Source organism: Ornithodoros turicata, chromosome 7 (assembly GCF_037126465.1).
Source record: "Ornithodoros turicata isolate Travis chromosome 7, ASM3712646v1, whole genome shotgun sequence".
Lineage (NCBI taxonomy): Eukaryota > Metazoa > Arthropoda > Arachnida > Ixodida > Argasidae > Ornithodoros > Ornithodoros turicata.
Window position 1 is genome coordinate 19,563,772 of NC_088207.1, and position 22,285 is coordinate 19,586,056.

Consider the following 22,285-nt stretch of genomic DNA (forward strand, 5'->3'; position numbering starts at 1 on the left):
GATTGGTCTTGGGCTTGTGACGCGGTGAGGTTCTTATTTTAGGGTCTATTGTTGTCGATAAAATACACGCAGCAGTAAGTAATGTTCATTTGCAGGATGGAGAGAGCGTCATGGTTAAGGTGGCAAAAGGCACTGAGGACCGCGAGAAGCTGCCAGCCACGATGAGAGTTCCCGTTTTGGGCAACCAGCCCATCGCCATATGCATGAACCCAGAAACGATGCTCGGATATGGAGACATCCTCGTGCCTGGTGAACTTTGAAAATTTTCATGCCTAACACCTCGAGAGACTTCAGAGGCTTCTTGAGAACGAAACTTCACCGCATAACAACACGCTCGGAACCAGCCGTCGTTCACAATGCTATCATTCTCTTTCCCAGTTAGCTGAAAAGTGATGGCGCATCCCTCTGTGGCGGAGCGGAGATGTTACCTTCCACAAAAAAGTGTACGCCCCGCTCTCTCCATAAATCGAAAGCGACAGCGACATTCTGTAACATTCGGCGCAGTCCAGGAGCCCAAAGTTTTTCGGGAACAGCCCTCAAAGGACGGAAGCCGCCATAATGTGTCCCAGAGTTGCCAGACAGTGTTTTGCGGTGTTAAAAACAAATAGAAATAAACGAACGAACGAATAAAACGATGCAGGACCAATTTGAACCGTGGGGCGTGCGTTTATAAACGGTTTTGAGCCGATCGTACGTGAAACGTCCTGGCCGCATAGTGGCTTCGGTTTAGATTGAACTTGGTTTGAAAACGTAGCAGGTCGTTGGCCTTGACTGTGTTGTGCGGTGAAGTTCTGTTTTTAGAGTGTACATATGACTGACTCAGAAATTGTACGTCTGGCATGGAGAAAAGTATGAAAGAAGGTGTCTTATTATGGGCAGGAAAGTGAAGCTGGAATTGGGGCATCGGTCTTGCGACGTCAGTGTTAGTCTTCCGGTTTCGGATCGAAGCGCGTTGGAATGGTCCCCAGAGTTGTGCCCTTACAAGTCTTCAAGGAAGCTAGAAATTACCCATCGTTCTTACGTTACTTGCCCCGCTTTCCTCTTCTCTCGAAAAACCCTAGCACCGCACGTCTTTCTCTTCCTTCCTTACGTTACGTTCGTTATGAGCTAACGAGCGGCGGGAAATTCAAAAAGGCGGGCGGGAAATTCAAAAAGATGGGCACGTGACACATTGCGCATGACGTATCCCACGCCTTTCACGTATCGCGCGAAGAGTGCCGTGCACGTGTTTTGTCACGTGGCCTTCTCGACGAGTGCCCCGCCTCTCGTTAGCGACTAACGCGTGCAAGTGATTAAGCCACCTGGTTGGTTGGTGGTTGGTTAAATAACACAGGGAGGTTGAATTCGCGCAATTCGACCTATTTCACGCTGTGGCGTTCATTGCTCTTAAATTCGAAGCATGGAAAGCCTGAAGGAGAAGGTTTTGCAGCACACTGCCGATTTTAAGTGGTAAGCCCCGTGAGACAAATGTTCATGGGTTTGGTACACGCTCTAAAAAACGAATTTCTTGTTCTTAGCTGGTTGTTTCCTGGAGCTATGCGGTGACTTTCACATGTCGCCTGCAGCTCCATTCCTTGTAGGTGGTGGTATCTAAAGAAGAGGCTTGAATGTTTGGCACCACATTTACCACATTAAAAACCATAGTCACCACAGCCACCCCATACACTCGGATGAATGTCATGTGATACCTTCGGTTTCGGGTCACGTATTTTTGAGTACGGGTTCAGAAGCGGTCTGCGATGCCGCTTTCTTTAAGAAAAACGAAGAGGTCTTTCTCCGCTGTGCTTTGCAATTCAGGGCAAGGCGAGGGACCTATAGCATCTTACAAAAACTGAAGGAACGCCAGTCAAGCTTTTGTAGGGCACTTTCCAGTCTTTGTCGATGCTGTTTGAATACCGGACATTGGACGACCACATAAAGCGTGTCTTCCCGTGTATTACATGGTGACGATGCTGGTCGCCTGAGTGTAGTGTTGTTCCAGCCGAATTCTGTGGTTGGCTGTTTGGACCGACCTCTAGGGATCATATGGACTCAAGGAGGCTTCCGTCTTTTGCTATTCGATGACTTTTATGTTCTCTTCGAGAACATCTTTTGGCAACAGTATTTGGGTGATTCGCTTGGGCTGACTGGACTAACCGAACTTTATCGCATAACATGCTCAAGGAAAGCCAGCATTCAGAATGATGGCGTTCTCTCTTCGAATGCACGAAAATGGGATACTCATTTTACCTTCAGCTATCAGAAAACAGAGCGCGATATCATTCTGAATGCTTAGACTGAATGCGTGCGTTATGCGATGAAGTTGCACGACGGAGTTTTGATATGCACGCTACGGAGGGACATAGAATATTGTGCGAAACAAAATAAGCAATAAAATGGAGTAAAATATTTTTTAGTGTGGTGAAAATGATTCGAAATGTTGGCGAATTGGTCTCGATATACTCAACATGGTGGTGAACAAGAATATTACTTTTACGAGATTACCTGGTACGGATATTTCTATCACATATCTGAAGAATATGCTCCTCACAGAAAAACACGAAAAAGCAGTTCACTTAGTGCATGCACTCCCGAACCGCCATTTGACATGGTACGAAAAACTCTAAAAAAATATTTAACACACGAACAACAGCAACTTTACTTGATGAATGGGGAATTTCGTCGCTAGGGACGATACTCTCTGTACTGTATTTGTGTGTAGTGTGATTTGTGTCCTGTAATACCCATTCCAAATCAACATTTGCCGAGTTCTTTTTAATTTCTTCCAGAAATATATAAGTTAATATATTACGTTTTGAGGAGTTCACATTTCTGAAAGACGACGCATTACTATTTGAAATTACGTTTTTATCTTAATTACGTTACAACGTGAAATGGATTTCTTTGTCCACTTCGTCATTCTTCCGGAACCCCTGAAGCTCAACTTGCTACTATCCTCGTAATCACGCCAGTATAGCCTGCATGCTGTCACTATAATTTTCCAGACATTTGATTGGAATGCTGGGTGTACGAATCACAAGTCTGGGTTCGCGGCTGAAACGCTTCCAATACAACGATAATGAGTCGATTTTCTTCACCTAGGTCTTCTAGTTTCCTACTGCAGGGGGTTCGATCTCATTAACACGCAAGAGTCCTACTACTATATATGTGCAGTTACATGTAAGTCTCACTCGTCGTGTTCCCCTTTAACGTATACTAACGGGCTCCGTGTATGCCTGTTTTCAGTTTATGCAATCGGACTAGGGGTGACATTCGTCGCCCTTATATTGATGGAGATCGCTCAGCCGGCTCTCATTTACCTGGTTCCCGCCACGTTGGGATCAACGGTCATCCTCGCCACTTTCCGGGGTCATCTGAGTGAAATGTGGCATGGCACGCCGGTTAGTACCTTATTTACGGGAAGATCTAGTATCTTATCTACGGGAAGATCTAGTATTTTATCTACTATTTCTGCTGCATCAAAATTTTTTCTTCCTCTGCCTTACACTATTCGAAATGATCACACTACACTAGAGTCACTACATAAGCTACGCTTCAGAGTGTCGACACTGAATTCCAAGAGCGAGCATGCGCCATATTGTTTCCGCGCCACGCTACACTAAAAAAAACTGAACTTCACCGCATAGCACGGTCTGCGCCAATCATTGCCACGAATGATAGGATTATCATTCCATCATAGGATGGTGAGAGGACAGCAGGAAGGAGAGGGGGACAGGGGGGTTAGTGTGCGTCCTGGGCCGACTGCAGAGCTCACCTTTGAAATCATCGGGACGCTCTGGTCTACAATACATAGATTATCGCACAACAATCATGCACGCTTCTCTATCCCACAGGGAGCATTATGTTAGCCGTGGATGGTACCGGTGTGACGCTGAAACAAGATGGCGCTCCTGCTCCCCCTTGGACCTGAGTGTCTATACCCTGAAGTCCTGCTCTTTCCACAAACCGGTAGTGGTAACGATATCATTCTGTGCAATGATTGGCCTTCAGCGCGTTACCCGGTCAAGATCGGTTTTTAGAGTGTATAGGTGCTGCAGTTCATTTAGGAAGTCAAAGACAATCAGACGATATATCGACATAAGGAGGCGACACCGCTGGAAAAAACGCAGCTGACTGCTGTATTTGTCGCGTGCCAGTCCTGCGGCTTGCAAGTGGTACAAGCACGCTGTGTGGTCCCCCGCGCAGCAATATTCACGTGGACATGCTGGCATGCTGCATAGTCGGTTCTGTAGCAGCTCCTGTGGTTGTCGATTCCCTCTGCAGCACTAGCGCCCCCCGCAACTGCCAAACATACAATGCATGCGGCCTGCACTGTGCCTACCCGGGCGTCCGGTACATGCTGGTAATACTGGAGTACTCAGACGAGCGGTATCCCCGTGTAAAACTACAAAAGAACTACGAAAAAGAAGGTAGTTTATTGTTGAGAGAGGCGATTGAAATAAGGGAAGTTGGTAGTGTTTGTATCAGCCTGTACCTTTTCCTGACGTTTATGATTGGCGGATGAAGATAACAAAAGAGGCTGTTGGGAAACGTACGGGGAAAAGTACTCCAGCTGGAACACACGACGGTTTACCTCCTCGTTCAGTTATCTTAGGCATTTGATGCTTTGTGTATTCAGTGATCCAATCTCAGAATTCAGCATCACACCAATTTCCAGTGAGTTCAACGGTTTATTGCTGTGACTGTTCAGGAGCGATGGAACAGGCAAACTAAACGAAGAACAACACGCCGCAGGAGCAGGGGGTGGCAGGGGCAGGGCCTCATTTTCTTTCACAGTTCTTACTCCCCGGGCGGAAGTAAATGTGGAAGTTAGAATCCCAGTTTGTGTAGAAGTTGCACGGGCCGTCAAATAATAGAGCCACTGGGAAGGGTCACTTTGCACGCCTGGATGACGCCGTCGCGTCCCGGCTGAACCTCAGTAATCCATGCGAAAGACCACAGGGCCCTTGCTTGGTGAGTGGAAGACGGGACTACTAGCTCGCCTACATCAAAGAACACAACCTTGCGGTTTTGTGAGCAGACGGTGAGCAGACGGCAATTGGGAGATGTACTCCCGAAGAGATGTGATACGCAAGAAGTCAGCAAGTACACTCTTAAAAATGAACTTCACCACATAGCACGCTCCTAGCCAACCATCACCCCAAATGACAACGTTCTCGCTCTAGATTTGTTGAAAACGGGAGGAGGAGCCTATTTTGTGCCGTGCATAATGGCACAAAATAGGCTCCTCCCGTTTTCAACAAATCAGGGGCGAGAACGTTGTCATTCGGGATGATGGTTGGCTAGGAGCGTGCTATGCGGTGAAGTTCATTTTTAAGAGTGTACTTGCTGACTTCTTGCGTATCACATCTCTTTTTTTTGGCTATAGTCGTGACGATGCCCACTTGAGTGCGGCCAACAACGGCAAGCTACCTCGACACCCCCCCCCCCCCCCCTCATTTTTAAGAGTGCGGCGCTGGGCTCTGTCGATGATCGATGAGCGGTTTTCATTGACATCGTCGTGGGTCAGCGTAAAATCTAAGTTGTGTGGGACATTTCCCAACAAGGAAGCGAGAAGGACAAAGGGGAAAGAAATCTCGGGAGTCATCGGAAATATAGGTCAGAGGGAGTGAATTAATGTAATAATGTCCTCGGTTTCCGTGAGGATGGTAGTGAGTTGCTCGAAGGTGAACGAGCTGCGTCCCGGAGTCTTGCGCAAGACATCCTTGACCGAGCGGACGAGTCGCTTCCAGAACCCTCCCCACACACTAAACTGTTTTACACCCTTTCCAGTGTAAAAATGGTGTTTGATAACTCACACCTATTTGGGTGTAAAGTCTGTAGGGTGTAAGCAGTTACACCCCCTAGAACGGTGAACCTGGTTCGTCCCATTAATGACCACTGGGAACGTACTAGACAGGGTGTCCCAAGGAAAGTGGCAGATCCCAATGGGCGATCAACGGAAACCTGAGGCTGTACTTGTGGTACTTGAGTTACATACAGGTGCACGTCAACAGTAACACCTGTTCAACTCTGGTACCATAAATATATAGCGTCAGGTTTCTGTGTATCACTCTCTTAGGCACTGGTCCACTTTTCCTGCGCCACACTGTATATACAGTGTGTCCCAGAAAACGTGTCATTGAATTATAATAAATAAACTACACCACCCAGAGTTATGTGGTCAATGGCATTTGTTCTTACTGGGTTTTTGCCACCTCCTCATGTGAATGTCGTGTAACGTAAGTTTAATTATGTAAATTTTTGCGAGCTTAAGTCGGAAATTTGCCTAGTAAAGGTCACTTTTTTACCCCACCAATGCGAAGAGCGTGCCTAATTTAGTCAAATTAGTGATAATTGTTAGGGACATTCAGGAGCTATCCCATCGGAAAAAATAACTGAACATCATGCTCAACGGAGGTCGCACAGAATAGCGCACGATGAATTTTTCAGCGCAATCGTTGTCAGTCCGACGAAAGGAGGTTGGAAACCCAGCCCTCCCCGACATCGCAGAAAGAGATGAAACAGGCACGGCTTATCACGTTCGACTTTCGCTGGGATAATGCTTTCCCTCTCACAATTTTAGGAACAGCTACTTTTTCTACTATCACTCTGTGGGCTGGCTTCGGAACCTCCTTTCGTCGCACTGAGAGCGATTGCGCTCGAAGTTCGTTTGATAGCAGCTAGGGCCGGCAAAGTCCATCCCAGTGGTCGCGGAAAGGTTCACCTTGAGATACACGATCCCGGGGTAGCGGAGCCGTTTTCTGAGTGGCTGACCTGCTTCCATAACGTCGACAGATATGTGCCCATGTAACAGGGGTATAAGATAAAAAAAAAAAAAAGATTCTATCGACAGTTTGACGGCAGCGTAGAATTCAAAAGCGCTCGCGTAGCTGGGCAAGGGTTCCCTGAATGCTGCGGAAACTGCTCGGGTTAAGTCTGGGTTAGGTCTGTGAGATTTTCGTGCCCAGCAGAATGCCTCCAACGGCGTGGAGGAATATGGCCCTGAATTTCTGTGACACGATGACGGACGAAAAGTGCGAGGCGGGAGAGATTGGACCGAATCCATCCCTGGACAGTCATGGAATCCGTCCCACACGTACAGTTTTCGCCGCGAAAACGCCAGCGCCAGCGAAAACGCATCTGACACGGTATGGGAAAGCCGAGCTCCTAGGAGTGCCGCGGTAAGTTCCAGGCGCGGAAGAGTCTGAATCTTGAGTGGTCGAGATTTGGCGACCATGAAACTGACTCGGCAGGAGTCTGGGTAGCGAAGGTATGCATCCGTGCCAAAGGCGTGAGGGCTTGCATCGCAGAAAACATGTAAAGAGAGATACGCTCAATACAAGTAGGGACATCAAGGTCAAGTAGACGAGGGAGTGGGAAACTCTCGATCTTGGGAATGCCGGCACACCACGTATTCCAGCCTAAGTCCAAAGGGATCGAACATGCGGGAAATGCTACGCGAGACATTTCGCTGGTAGGCTTTGCGGACTTGACAAAGTCGGAAGTTGATGAAAGGGAGCAACTGATGTCGTCTCTACCGGTATGCCAGAGAATGCCCAGGACCTTGGCAGACGTTGTGTGGACAATCTAGTGCAAATTAACTGAACAAACTGCTGCTGCAAATGGTCATTCATCAGGCGTTTCCGGACCGGCAAACTTGCTGCGTCAAATATCTTGAGGTTTTCCCGAAACAATTTTTCGGCATCACGGACGGTATCGGCGCCTTTAACGAGATCGTCAACGTAAAAATGACTATTTTAGCCGACTAGTTGTTCAAGGGTAAGTGGATTCCATGAGGCGTAGATGATGGTGTATTGTGGCAGCTAAGAGGAAGGTACTGCACGAGGCTCCAAAGGGAACACGCGTCATGCGCCAAGTTTCGACTTGTGGTAGTTGTCCGTCATAAGATGAACCGTGTACCAGAAAAAGCGAAGAAAGTCGATGTCTTGAACGTCTAACATAATCTGCCTTCTCGATGTCGGCGATCATCGCAACCTTGTAAGAGTGGAAGCGGAATGAAAGCTTGAGCAATCAGGATTTAGATTGGTCCAGGTGCGAGAGCAGTGAGTGAGCACCGGGTTGCTCGGAGCTAATGTCAGGGACTATGCGCACTTTCGTCGTCTCACGATCATTACGAACGACGACATGATGGGTCATGTAATAGGTTGGAGAAGCTTCAGTTGGGATCTGGGAGTCTACCTTCTCTGCATGTTGATGCTCTGAGTACTGGGGAATGGTGGAGTCGTATGTATGTGGAATGGTTTTGTCCCTGGGAACGGGTGCGAGTGAGTACCATTACACGCTTCTCTGCGATGGACCTGTCGCTGGGTAACTCAGTAGCGTCTTGTAGCCAAGAAAGACGAACCGTATAACGGTGCACGATGTAAAACCCCGAGACTAGGGAATACGAAGGGACAGACACAAACACACAGAAAGTCTCAAACACAGCTGCTGTTTGAGGCCGTGTTTGTGTCTGTCCCTTCGTGTTTCCTAGTCTCGGGGTTTTACATCATGCATCATCTTCACCAGCTCGCTTGCTTCCTTGCCGTTTTTTCATTGTCGTATAACGGTGATCGGCAAGTTGAGCAGTCTGGTAAAAGGGATATTGTACGGGATCATCGTCTGGTGTGTCTGACTCTGAGGCATGCTTGACCCCGAGGTGCCCGAGGCCCCAAAAGTGTTGAAGTTCTTCGCTTATAGTAACGTCCTGGGCTTGTACGTGTAATGCGTGTACAGGACGTCTAGCCACCGAGGAGGGTGTGGTTGTACTGGGCTGTGGACCTTGCAGATCCCAACCAAAGATGGTTTCGACCACAGCAATTCCGTTGGATAGTTTGTGTGTGTTGCCGGTTACAATCTGTAATAATCTGCGCCAATCAACAAAAAATGTCTTGAAAGTCAAGTGGGTGACTATGATGATCGGCAACTTCAATGCCCAAGCTTGCAAGATGCGAGAGGAGAACAGCGTCGGGCATAGGCAGGGTTCCGACGCATTGATCTTGGAATTCAAGGGCTCGAAGGGCACGAAGCTTTCCTGAGAAGCAGCCAGAGAGAGATAACCTGACTCGTCGAGGTAGGGCGTCGGTGTTTGCCAGACGGCCGAGGGCAAAGATTGCAATTTTTTCATGTCCTGCCGTGTAGTTTAAAATTCCGAAACGTTCTTCCGAATGAAGGTACGTTGGCCACAGCCGTCCAAAAGAATTCGAATAAGTTTCCTTCGTATTGGACAGGCGGGGGAGTGGGCCCATGTCATGGCAGTCAGCGGAAGGATAATCGAGCTGTCTTGAATAGTGGAGACATTGACAGGATTAAGGCGACTGTCTGATGTCACGTCGCACAAGGACGCAGAAGACGCAATTTCCATAGTTTGCTCGAGAGGACGGGGAATTTCAACGGATGAATCATGGGCCTTTGAATTATCGTGGTGGTGAGGTAATACTCCAAGCAATTCCTCAGTTTGGTGTTGGATGTTTCCATAATCGAATTAAGCTGAGACACCTCACCCTTCATTCTGACTAGTCAGAGGCAAGCAGGTCACTCGAATTTGCGGAAGATCGAAAGTCAAGCAATATATGATATCTGTTTTCTCTTAGGAAGGAGATGGCAGTGCTGCATATGCCTTTCTAACTGCACGTGCTACGTCCTTGCACTGGTTAAGCTATTGCAGAAGGATTATCCTCGATGATCCTAGACGTGTGCCAATGATGGCCACGTATTACCTTGTATTGCTTCTCAGCACAGGTAATACACTTTCACACAACAGGAACTCAGCAGAATTCCATGTTCAGATTCAAGGGTTTACAGTTCATGAATCCGAATAGGGTGCTTATGATGATGGTAGAAGGGGAATGGTGGACCAGTCGCCAGTCTATCGTTGGTCTATAGAAAGTCAAGAGACAGGCAATGGCAGATATCAATTTCCTTTCTATAGCAGGTTGTCTATTGTCTATAGACGGTTGGTGCCAATCCCCCATTGACAGGCCAAACAGAAGATACACGATAGTCCAAAAGATGCCTATAGACTTGAAACAGATAGGCTATAAATTCAATAGTCCAAAGGAAGTCTATTCAGGAAATAGGACGTCCAAACGATGTCAATAGACTGGCTAAACTTATTTTTGTAAGGGTTTGTGCATGTGCATTTGCGGGCCAGAGGCTCGTAATTTCTGCAACTTTTGCTCACGGGTCAAGCTGGATGTGCAGCTAGTCACTGAGTGGTGATCCGAACCGCAAAGGAACGCAGGGGAGCGACCTTATCGTGCGCGGGTGAAACGTTCCTTTCTCTCGCAAGCAGCTCATCAAGGCTGACGGCCTTGAGCTCACCCTGACCAGTGGCGGTTCCAGGGGGTGGGGGTGGGGGGTGGGGGAATCGCCCACAAAAACGTCAGTTTATACGTTGAATTTCCCGCTCCCCCACTACGCTCTCCGACAAAGAAACCCCCCCCCCCCAAACCGAGGGTCTGGATCCGCCTCTGACCCTGACTACCTCGGGACGCTCTGGTGGACAATACATGGATTATCGCACAACAATCATGCACGCTTCTCTATCCCACAGCGAGCATTATGTTAGCTGTCATTGACCCTCAACTGGGGATGGTGCCGGTGTGGTGCTGGAACAAGATGGCGCTCCTGCTCTGCCTTGGACCTCAGTGTCGATACTCTGAAGCGAAGCTTATTTAGTGACTCTATAGTATCATCACACGTTCTCTGTGTTCAATTTCCTGTTGTTGTAAGGAGAGGAGAGAAGCGTGTCGGAATCTTGGGCAAGGGAAGTGTCTGAAGTTGGAGACGTGGAGGATTGTGCAAGCGGTTGTAGAGTGCTGTAGTTTTTCGTTGTTTGTCGGTAATATTCTTGCTCGAGGTATTTTCCGCAGCATGGCGGCCAAAAGTACGATACAGTAGGCGGTTTCAGGCACTTGCAGACTTTTCAAGTTCGGACTGCAATGGTAAAGTAAACGGCGTCTTGTAACATCATCCAAAGAGCGAATAGTAGGAAGCTCCAGAAGATGGACTATGTGGTCCGATATGAGGAGACTTGTGTTCCACAATTGTTGTTGTAAAATCTGTACCGCGGCTCGGTAATTACTTGCCGTGAGATCTAACCCTTTGATGCCAAATTCAGGCTTGCCCTGAACAAGCAGACGTAGATACTGAAATTTTGCGATTCTATACAAAGCTGGGTTATCATGAATGCAGGAGCAGAACTGGTCCCAGAAGGACTGCCAATCGGTCTAGTCGCCTGCAAACGTATCTATTTGAAGTAGGTAACCTATAGGGGCGTTTGCCTGTAATGTTGGGAAACGTACGGGGAAAGATTGACTCCAGCTGGAACATACGACGGTTTATTCCTCTGACTGTTCAGGGGCGACACAACCAGCCAACTAAACGAAGGACAACACGCGCGCAGGAGCAGGGTGTGGCAGGGGCAGGGTCTCGTTGCCTTTCACAATTCTTAGAGGCTGTAGGTGTAGGAACCGGACACGAGGAGGCTGGGAAATGAGATTGGGCATCTATAAAATGCATGCCTTGTTCAACCAATAAATACTTCGGCAGTTCAGTGCTTTTGTTTCGTCTCTTGTTTGTCCTGTATTCTTTTTACCTTGCACTGAGCGCTTTATCGTTTCTAGGCCGGATGCGGCGCCACTGCTTCCCCCGAGGCTCTTGTCTCGAGCACGATTCGTTTTTGGATTTTCATTCGGATTTGATGTCTGAGGAATTTGGGTGCTCGCACCACACCGACCACTCCGTTAGTTGCGTAAAGCAAATGGAGGTTTCTGATGCATATTAAAACGTCGCATGAATTGTGCGCTTACAGTAGGATTAATACGATAGCCGTATTTTTCATTTTTCTCTTTTTTTGGCATCCTGCAGCCCCCGATCCCGGAAAACCTCGACGTTGGCCCACTACCAAAGCTGCCGCCGGAGGAGCTAGGGACACCTCCGCGTTCACGTCGGTCGCGCAGCCGCCGCTCCTCTTCTGCAGATAGCAATGCGCGGTCACGAAGTCGAAGTCCATCCAGAAACGGAACCCCAAATGGAAGTCGAAGTCCGTCTCCAAGTCAAAGTCCATCTTACGCAGCAGGACCGTATGCGCGTACACCTGATAGGACCCCATCCGCTAGCACTCCTGGCCACGTATAGGACTAACTGTGGTCCCCGCAGATAGACATTTCGAAAATCTTCTTGCAATTTAGTAAAATAAACGCACGTTACTGTAAGCGTATTCATACACGTCCGCAAGCAAACCATAGGGAATGAAGTATTGTGCGATAGTGTGAAAGAAAAGCAGTGCAAGGCAAACCGGCAACGCTAAACGTACGTTCCTGCAAATGCCTGTCGCAATATCCGGAGCTATATTTCATTCTAATGGTATATTCGACAGGCGATACCAGTGCTGTAAGCAAGAGTGCTCCGAGCTGAAGGAAGAAAAGAGGGAAGAAGCTATCGGTGAAGAAACCAGACACGAGGAGGCTAAAGCTGTTGGCCGTTCTCACCAGTCAATGATAGGGCACGCGTTTCAGAGCCCTTTAAAGCGATCGGTGCAAAAAGGACACACCTGTCAAGTACACAATTTTCTTTGTCTACACAGTGCCTGCGAATTCAGATAAATGAACTCTGATAAAAGCACGGCGCTGTAGTAACTGTGGGTAACAGTGAGTACAAAGCCCCAACTAGGATTTCTGGTCTTGGGCGATTTTTTCGAAATTCGGCGATAAAAGGCTTTATTTTTTTACACCAGGAAACCGTGATCATAGACACAGTGAAAATAGGCGAAAAAACTATACATCTCAGTGGAACATTGGTGGTTGTGGTTTGTTACGATCGAACGCAAGAGTACAACACTAAATACAGACCAGACCTGAGAATGACCGATCCACGCTTGCGCTGGAGACTGGCAGTGATAGGCGGTCTGGGACTGCGGAAACGAGGATAGACCGGTCCCTTTCACGGGACAACCAGAAGTTTGTCGCCTGGTAGCTTCAGCACGGGATACTCAGAAAGTTAATCCCGTAGTCGTTCTTCATCAGTGACCGATGTGGTGGATCGAAAAGCGTAGAGAAAGCCGTCCACTCGCTTCCAGTCGCTGTCGTCTTCCATGTCTCCCGTCGTTGCCGGCTCTGTTCGATGGCCTGTAGCCTCATAGATCGGTCAGCACAATAGTATGCCGTCTGGAGACTTCTCATGTATTGCTCCAGCTTTTGTGTATCGGCGAAGTTCTTCCTTATAACACTGCCTCCGCCGGTATTATTGTGAGCCTAACTGTAACGTTGTTCCAAAGCTCGATCCTCCACAACATGCACCTTTCAGGTTGTTCTGCTCCAAGGTTCTTTGCAGTACACTCGAATGCTGCAATGCTTCCAATAAGAATATTTAGGTACGCTTCAGTTCAAGGAAGCTCACCCCACTGGCGGCGGTTATCGGCGTTTTTTGCCGAATGCGAATAAACTTTATCGGCGAGCAGTTATCGGCGGTTTTCCGTAACTACCCAAGACCAGAAACCCTGTCATAACTACATCCATTTTTCGTCGTTCATAAGCAGCGCAGTAAAAGTGCAGATCCGTGTCTACAACGCCAACGTCAGTTCTTGCCTTACATGTTCTCTTACGGGAAGGTGGAATGTTCTTATGCGGAACATTTGAACTGCGCAAGCAAAGTAGAGGAAGCCCTGGAAGTCTGCTGTGCAGCCCAGTGTCAGTACAGTTTGCATGCTGTGTAGATGAGATGTTCAGATGAACACTCAAATTCTGCTATCTGGCTTTTGCCGGAGATCTAATTCAGGAGTCAACTTGTTGGTGCTTTTCCAGAAGAAGGACAAGTTGGACCGGAAATGAGGAGCAAGGTGTGCTCTTTTTCGTTGTTCATCGTTCGATCATTACACATTTTGTGCTTCCATGAGTGCTCAGGTGTGTTGATGATAAATGGATATGCTTTGAAAGGTGCATACTCCTAGTGGTGAATAAAGTGATTTCTTGCTTCTAATTACACTGTTTTCTGTGGGTGCTTGCGGGTACTCATCTATCGCAGACATCAGGGGCTTTCCCTGCAGAACATTTCAGGACACAGAGACTGCAGCATTTTGAAGATTGCCATAACTGGCGTCAATGCAGCTTTCATTTCAACGTCAGCATCAAGACAGCTCAGACGTTAGCATCAGCCAGGGCGGCTCCTGCGTTAGTATCAGCATCATAGCAGCTCTAATGTTAAGATCAGACTGGACAGCTCTGATAACATCATTATCAAAGCAGCTCTGATGTTAGCATCAGCCAGGACAGCTCAAATGCTAACATCAGCGTCAGAGTGGCTTTCACGTTTACCTGTGGCGTAGCCACGGGGGGGGCTAGGGGGGGGGCTTGAGCACCCCTACCTGCCACGGCCCGACCCACGCAAATCGGGCAAATCCGAGGAGAAAATAATATATGAGGGGGACCAGTCTGACGATCGCGAAAGTTCTTGCAGTTCATGGCGGCTATCTAAGCAGCACTCTTGAATGGTTTTCAAAGTACGAGCCTGCCAAGGTGCTTACAATCTCGTGACACCACCTCATTGGACATAACAGCCTATATGTAATCGTCTTGTGAACGTGCACATCAATTATTTCCGTTCTTTTGTGCACAAGTATATGCGTGTTGGCGCACCCAGGATCAGTTGGGGGGCGGTTCGTATCGAGCCCCCCCCCCCCCCCCCCCCCGAACCTTGGAGGTCTGACTACGCCGCTGATGTTAACGTCAGCCGATGTTAGCATCATAAGACAGTTTCCCAAATCACATCAGTCCTGAAGTCGCTTTCTTCAAATCAGGGTCCAAAACAGCAATCACCCAACCTATTTTAACATATAGTAATGACAAGCAGTGAATTCATCTTTGATATCATTTGACAGTAGGTGACCATCCTATTGAGCTAGCTACTACGTTGGGGTTGTATCCGTGTCGGGCGTTGGCGCGCCGAACTCACAAACGAGCGCGTGCGAAAGTCCAAGCTCAAGTGGTCGACGCATGTATCGGGTTCTCTGGGGGCCACAGCGACGTCGGAGTAGCTAGGAAAATATGTCTGGAGGGGTTGTACGCGAAGTTGTTTACAAGGGAGAGGAGGATATCCCATTGTTTCCTTCTCCCCAATGCACTATCAAAGGTACCGTTTCGGGAGGGGCGTTGAACCTCCAGAACCCCCCTCTGACTACGCTTTTGCACGCCGGTATATACATGACATTCCCGGGTAAACATAAACAAGCCTCCGCCACAGCCTCCGGTGCAACGATGACTTCCGCTCCTTCCGCGTCTAAGGACGCTCGGAACCAGCCGGCATGTAGAATATTCTATCTTTCGCTTTCCTGATTTGTTGAAAATGGGAGGCGTACGCCTCTTCGTGGTAATTTGAATTGCCATAAAATGGCGTATACGACCCTCTCTCTCCTCAATTCACAAGCGATACCTGCATCACTCGTCATAGTGGTTGGCGCAGAGCGTGTTTGCTGTGAAACCGGATGTTGTTTTGGCAATATAAACCGGAAGCGGTGCAAAAAAAAGGTGTATATACAAATTGCCACAAAAAGGCGTACGCCCCTCTATCTTCGAATCAGAAGCGATAACCCTATCATTCCTAGCAACGGTTAGAGCAGAGCGTGTGATTTCGTAGACACAAACGGGTTCTTAAACCCTAGCCATACAGCTAACTTAATGCATTAAAGGAGCTATGAAATCTACCAGGCTAGTCCGCCGACTCTGTTGGCTCCAAACGGCGATATCAACTTGTTGACTGTGACATCTTTTGTATATCCGATAGGTCCGTATCTTCACCGTATATAGCACGCTCCTAGCCAACCATATCCCGATTGACAACGTTCTCGCCCATGATTTGTTGATCGCAAGAGGCGCCCGTATTCGCAAAAAAGTGCATTTTTGTATTAACGCTGCAATAAATTGTAAATAGAATTGCTAAGCGTAGAAAAACAATATTACACCTGTTACACCCGTAACAAAATACCTGCAGATAGGAGTTCTTACCTGCTTTAAACGGAATGACAGTAACTTCAGCTCCTAACCAATCATAATCTTAAATGGCATCGTTCTCCCTCCCGATTTGTTGAAAACAGGAGGCGTACGCCTTTTTCTGTTCAGTTATGTCTTGTATACGTGTCACAAAAAAAAGGCGTTGGCCTCTAGTTTTCAACAAATCAGGAAAGCGAAAGATATATTTCTGCATGGCAGCTGGTTCCGAGCGTGCTTAGTAGCGGAAGGACCGCAAGTCGTCGTGGCACCGGAAGTTGCGGCGGGGGTACGTTTATGTTTACGCGAGAATGTCATAGCCGTAGCGAGAGAGGGCACGTAAAATATTAATAACTCTTCCTGAGGCTAAAGCAAAGATAATAAGGAGAGAAACGATAGCGAATTATGTCGGTTCTGCTCACATCTGCATAGCGCCTGTTAGTATAGGTGGTAATGCGCAAACCAGGTGTACCCATGGGGTGACCCCACAGTGGTAAACAACGGCATACCATCGTATAGAAATTTTGAAAAACAGTTCCTCCTGCAAGTTAATACACTTCTAAATGCGGTAGCATTTATGAGCGAACCCACTGCGTTTTCTTGAGGCAGGGTATGCCGCGTAAGACATGCACCCATTGGCTGCTGCTTGGCGATAACGCGTGTTGTAATAACGCTGAATTGTTCCCAGGCGATAACAAACGTGGCCACTAAACGTGGAGAAACTCCCTCGCAGTGACGAGCAGTGATTTCCCCAGAAATTCACTACTGGGGGGGTGCCGAGCTTTCAAGGGGGGGGGGGTCATGCTTGGTGATGGTTCCACTTACGGAATTTTTCTTAGACACGGAAAGAATCGTGGCACAATGGTGAAATATCTGCACAGCTTTCCCGGTTTATTTGTACATGTTATTACTTTAGAACACAGTACATTAGAATAGAGATTCATTGTGAATGGCATTTCAACATTAAGATGCATAATCACACCACCGACAAAGATAAGAGACTACCATCTTGTCAACGAACACCTAGCAATCAACGGTGAAAACCTTAGAATACCTCGCTTGGATGAGTTGGGCGCAAATGGCTCTTGATGATCCACATTTGAGTTTGCGTGCCCGCATGCATTTTTGCTCGTACATACGCGCAATATATGCATTGCACAGTCACTTTCAAATGATTTTGGACAAATGCATGGTACCATCATCTGCATGACTGTGGTCCTACAGCCCAAGTTTGACAGCACAGGATGTAATTCGCTGCGCCGGACTCACTACCAGAACATGTTGGTGGCCGAGCTGGGTGGAGTCACTTGAGAAATTTCAGGGGGGGTGTTGCAAAAATGCAGGGAGGATGTACACCCCCCCCCCCCCCCTGAGGGGGATGTAGGGAAATCCCTGGTGACGAGGAAGAGCAAAGCCGTGAAATGCGGCATAGCAAGCTGCACGAAGCAGAGAGAAAAAAGAAGAGACAAGACGAAGATGAAGAAGTGGCTTATGCACAACGGCATGCAGAAAGCAGACAGAGGACAGTACAGCGGGCTAAGTTCGTTCACTGTTGAGATGCCTTGATGCGCCGACAAAAACAATCAGAACGCCTCTATTGGACAATGGGGAGCACCATGCGCAACGCTGTCCAATAGGCGCGTTCCGATTACTTATCTCGACGCATCAAGTTATCTCTACACTGAACGAACTTAGCCTCCCAGAGCTCGAACACAGCAGAATGGCATGTAAGCAAATAAACGCCTTTGCTTTTCGTTAACATGTACGTTGCTGCGTTCTCTGGGGCAGCCGCTGTGGTCAGACAGCTCGGCGTGCGTTTTGAGGTGTAATTTCCCATAGGTGTTCAAGCGCGGTTATAAAACCACCATGAGAGAAGGCGCGCTTGCAGATGTCATATCGTGGACGTCCCGACGCTACGTGCACCGGCGCAAGCAGTTGTCGGCGGAAGAACTTCTCTAGTTCAAGCGTAAGTATGTGGTGGTGGTGGTGGTGATGGTGAAAGGGCTTGCCGTTGTCGGCCTCACGTAGCGTAAGTATGTGTAAGTATGAAGAAAGACGGACACTTCAGATCAATGCAAAGCGCGTTTGTCCAAAACACAACAAGCTATGCGGACGATGCAAGACTGATGCAAGACACAGACTGCAGCGAGTTATGCAACCCACCAGCACATCTGTACCCCCACCTCCTGGGGATTGTGCTGACTAGGAAATAAGTTAATGGTGATAAAACCCCCAAGTTCTTTCCCAGTGCTTGCTGTCCTTATTTAAGTTAACGGTCCTTCCCTTTCCTTCCCTCCCTCCCTCTACTACGCCTTTTTGTGCCCAAGATTTTGTACTCTGTCCATAGCAACGTGCCGCCAGCCTAGGCGGGCTGATCCCTCGTCTGCCCAACGTTATGTCCCTTTAGCGGGCGAGAGTGTCTCCCGAAAACGACGAACAGCACCAACTTCATCTACAATGCTATGGGGCCGCGCGCTAAACAACAACAGCAACAAAAAACTACCTATACTAGTCTCAAGGTTTCCGAAAAGATGGTGCAGTGAGCCAAGGAAAACGACAAACATGGAGGCCCTTAACACGCAGAACTCCCAACGCACATGCTACCGATACAGCGACTGACCCGGTACTGGCCAACTGCAACGTCTCTGTGAGACCTACACCAACCTACCGCGACATTGGAAGGCTTGTGATGCGTTTACCTTACGAAGAGAGAAGACAACCGAAACGCCGGTATGGCTATAACTACTCGAGAAATCACGAAACTATCTTGGCAATCAAGACAGCCACGCTAGAAGTAGACAATAAGGTAGAAAAGGCCCTAGCAACTGCAGACGAAGTTGGCGACGTACGCGTCGTAAAGCCGGGGAAATGGTGTTTGAGGGAGCTGAGGTCAGGCTCCTCGTAGGTGGCAGCTCGGTGCAGCCAGGCAATGGAGTAGAGGGAAAGATGAAAAAAAGGGGGAAGTGTGGTGGAGGTACGAGGGTGGTTCCATAAGTTTCTGGCCCGAGGTAGAAAATGCGCGCGAATATGAAAATGCGATTAAGGACGCCTAGCGCCATCCGTTGGAGGGCCGGAGCACCACCCTCAACCCTCTCCATGCTTTTGTCGGTTGGAGAGCGGCATTTCAAACAGCCAGGGTGCACTCTTCAGTTAAAATGGAAAAAAATCGAGTACCGCGCTGTGATAAAATTCTTGACAAAAGAGGGACTTTCGCCTAAAGAAATTAAAGCGCGACTGGACAACTTGTGCAGGGAAGCCTCTCCGTCGCACACAACGGTAAAAGACTGGGCTAAGCAGTTTCGACTAGGGCGAGAGTCCATTGAAGATGATCCACGCGATGGTGGTCCAGTGGGAGTGGTGACACAAGGAAATTTGCCTCTTGTCGAGGAGGGAGTGCTGAGCGACAGGCGTCTGAAGGTGACAGAAATCTCAGAAAGGCTGGGGCTTTCCAAAACAGCCGTTTTTCGCATCATCGGCGAGGGCCTTCACATGAAAAAGGTCAGTGCGAGATGGGTGCCACGACTTCTCTCGTCGGTTCAAAAGCAACAGCGCGTCCTCTGTGCCAAAGAGTTTTTGGAGCTCTGTCCAGAGAACGAAGAAGAATATTGAAGTCAATTGTCACAGGGGACGAGACTATGGTGCTCTACTATGATCCCCTTTCGAAAAGGGAGTCGCTGGAATGGCGCAAACCAGGAGAAGCACCCCCAAGAAAAGCCAAGGTCACACAATCCACAAAGAAGATTATGGCAACAATATTTTGGGATTGTCACGGAATCCTCCTCATCGACTTCAGAGAGGAACACCACAGTGAATGCGAGTTATTATGCTTCATTCCTGCACGGACTGCGAGACGCCATCAAGGAAAAGAGGCGCGGCAGGTTGAGTCGAGGTGTCCGCTTGCTCCAGGACAATGCTTCTGTCCACACGGCTTCTGTTGCCAAGGCTGCGCTGAAGGAGTGCGGCTTCGAAGAAATCCACCACCCACCCTACAGTCCAGACTTGGCACCGAGTGACTACTTCCTTGAAGAGGGATCTCAGAGGACGGAGATTTCAAAACGATAGCGAGGTGCAAGAGGCAGTTTTCCAGCATTATGCGGACAAAACTTCAAACTATTTTTTCAAGGCTATAAGAATGCTGGTTGAAAGGTGTCAAAAGTGCATCGAAGTTAAGGGTGACTATGTCGAAGGGTGATACACTTGTTTCGTCTCTATGACTATTAAAAGTTGGTCGGGCCGGAAACTTATGGAACCACCCTCGTACAGATGTTGTGCAATCCCTCGCCTGATCTGGGAATGTGGTAGTTGCGAACTACCCAACGCAGAAAACGCACGAGCCTTCCACAGTAGCCTTCATTGAGATGCTCTCTGTACCGAGGTAACCGCCAGTATGATTGGTTAAGTTACACCACCTCTGCGTGTGCAAGTGGACTATACATGGATGCCCCCACCCTCAACGTGTTATATGTACTACGCCAGGATCCCCAAAAATGCAGGGTCAAGAAGTTCCTTCCAGCCAAACTCTTCAGCTACTCTGCAAGCAACATCTTCATAGAAAAATTGAGGGAACACATCATGCCCAGGGGTACCTCAATATGGACATTAAGAAACACCAGAACTGGTTCACGGGCTTTATGAGGGAAAGCTTCGACTAGTCGTGACGATAAATTACCATAACCCGCACGGGAAGTGTTATAGATTGTGTCTGTCAGGAGCATAGACAAGGCAGCTGTGGCCCAAGTACGTTAGTTACTTCAATCTTTCCTGCTCTCCACTGTCCATCTTAGAAAAATGCTAGCGGCGAGCATTTAAATGCTATCGCAATTCAATGACAATCTGCACAGCGATTTCTGCCGTAACATTTTTTCCTTATTATTATTATTATTATTATTTTTTTTTTTTGATACTGCCATTTTCAACTTCACAGTCGTGAAATTCTGGCAGAATTTCCAGACGAATATCGGCACAATTCCACCTGAGGTCGGCTTAGAACGCATACTAATCCACCTGACCTGAACTGCGACAATGGTCTTAAATACTTCCCAGGACAAGGGTGCGTGATTCCACGTCAGCTCAGACAGGCTGATCAGGACGTGTTCTCAGATTTTGCTCGAAGAATTATATGTTGTTGGGACGAAGCCGCTTGTTTCAAGTCGCTATGTGAACTCGTTGCCGATAAAAAAATAAAAAAAAGTAAGCGTGAAGCGAGGTGGAATTCGCTTTTATCGCTCTTTTCGTTTTTGCGAACTTTGGCCTCTCTTAGCGAAGGCACGACACCGGGTAGAAAGCTCTGTGATTTTCTCTTGTTGTCCACATACAGGACAGAGGTGTACAAAAATGCGCTACGAAATTCCATCTTTGTGTAAAAAAAATGGCAAACTTGCCCGGTCGTTCACTTTACTGTTGTATTGCGGGCAGTTCTGTGTAGCGTCAGTTGAATACCTTCTGCTAAGCAATCATTTTGTTGGTCGTGATATGTTCTTTTCGGTGATATGAGTTTGATAAGGTTCAGTATGTCTCACACTGCAGCCGTGCACAAATGGGAAAAATTCGGAAGTAGTTCATACATTCGAGACAATTTCTAAAGTGCCACATGTTTTATCGACTTGATATTTTTCTATTGACTGTCTAAATGCTTGTGCTTTCAGAATATGTAAAAACCTGTTGCATTATTTGCGTGGCGTCGACGTTATAGGGCTCCGAAGTGAGCCTTCCAGGCACGCATGTGGCGGCAGGGATCGGAACCGAAGCTGAACCCGAACCGAAAACCGCTAAATCCCCTTGTTTTTGACTGAATCGTAACTGTCCCGAACCCAAATTGTTTATTTTACCGCCAAACCAAACCAGAACTGTAGGAAGGTCCATTGGTGGATCCTTTCGAAATCGCGTTTACAGAGGCCTTTGGTTCGCTCTTGCGCTTCCTCCTTTCTGGTTTGCTTGTTTTCATTGATTGCTTGTTTCGATTCACCGGTTCTCTTTTGCTTCTTTTTTTGTTCCTTATTTACTTTCCTCGTTTTCTCTTTTAATGGGCTAGCATTAGAAGGCTTATGTAAAAGGAAAAACGGCGGTGTCGATGTGCGGACACGTGAAAGAAACGAGAAGGAAAGACGAGGACAAAGAAGCTAGCAAGGAGCAGCTTGAAAGAAAACAACGGAGACAGGGGGATACGACACGTTGCGACAGACTGTGTCTGCGACTTTGGACTCTGAAACTGCGATAGATATGCGATGTGCCCTGCCCATCCAAATCAAGGGCTTCTCCTACATTACTGGAGTGAAACGTCCTGCAAACCAAAAGCCCGGAGTTGCTATCTACACTAAGGA

At 47.9% G+C, this 22,285-nt stretch overlaps 1 protein-coding gene across 1 annotated transcript in view; it reads left to right on the forward strand.

Annotated features, from left to right (window-relative positions):
* LOC135399638 (signal peptide peptidase-like 2A) overlaps positions 1 to 12,205 on the forward strand; it is a 29,243-nt gene extending 17,038 nt beyond the window's left edge. The window contains exons 11-14 of the mRNA XM_064631359.1: positions 96 to 249; positions 3,082 to 3,159; positions 3,226 to 3,380; positions 11,854 to 12,205. Of these exons, the coding sequence (XP_064487429.1) occupies positions 96 to 249; positions 3,082 to 3,159; positions 3,226 to 3,380; positions 11,854 to 12,123 (657 nt within the window). The 3' untranslated portion in view covers positions 12,124 to 12,205. The remainder of the gene's footprint in view (positions 1 to 95; positions 250 to 3,081; positions 3,160 to 3,225; positions 3,381 to 11,853) is intronic.
* The last annotated feature ends 10,080 nt before the right edge of the window (positions 12,206 to 22,285 follow it).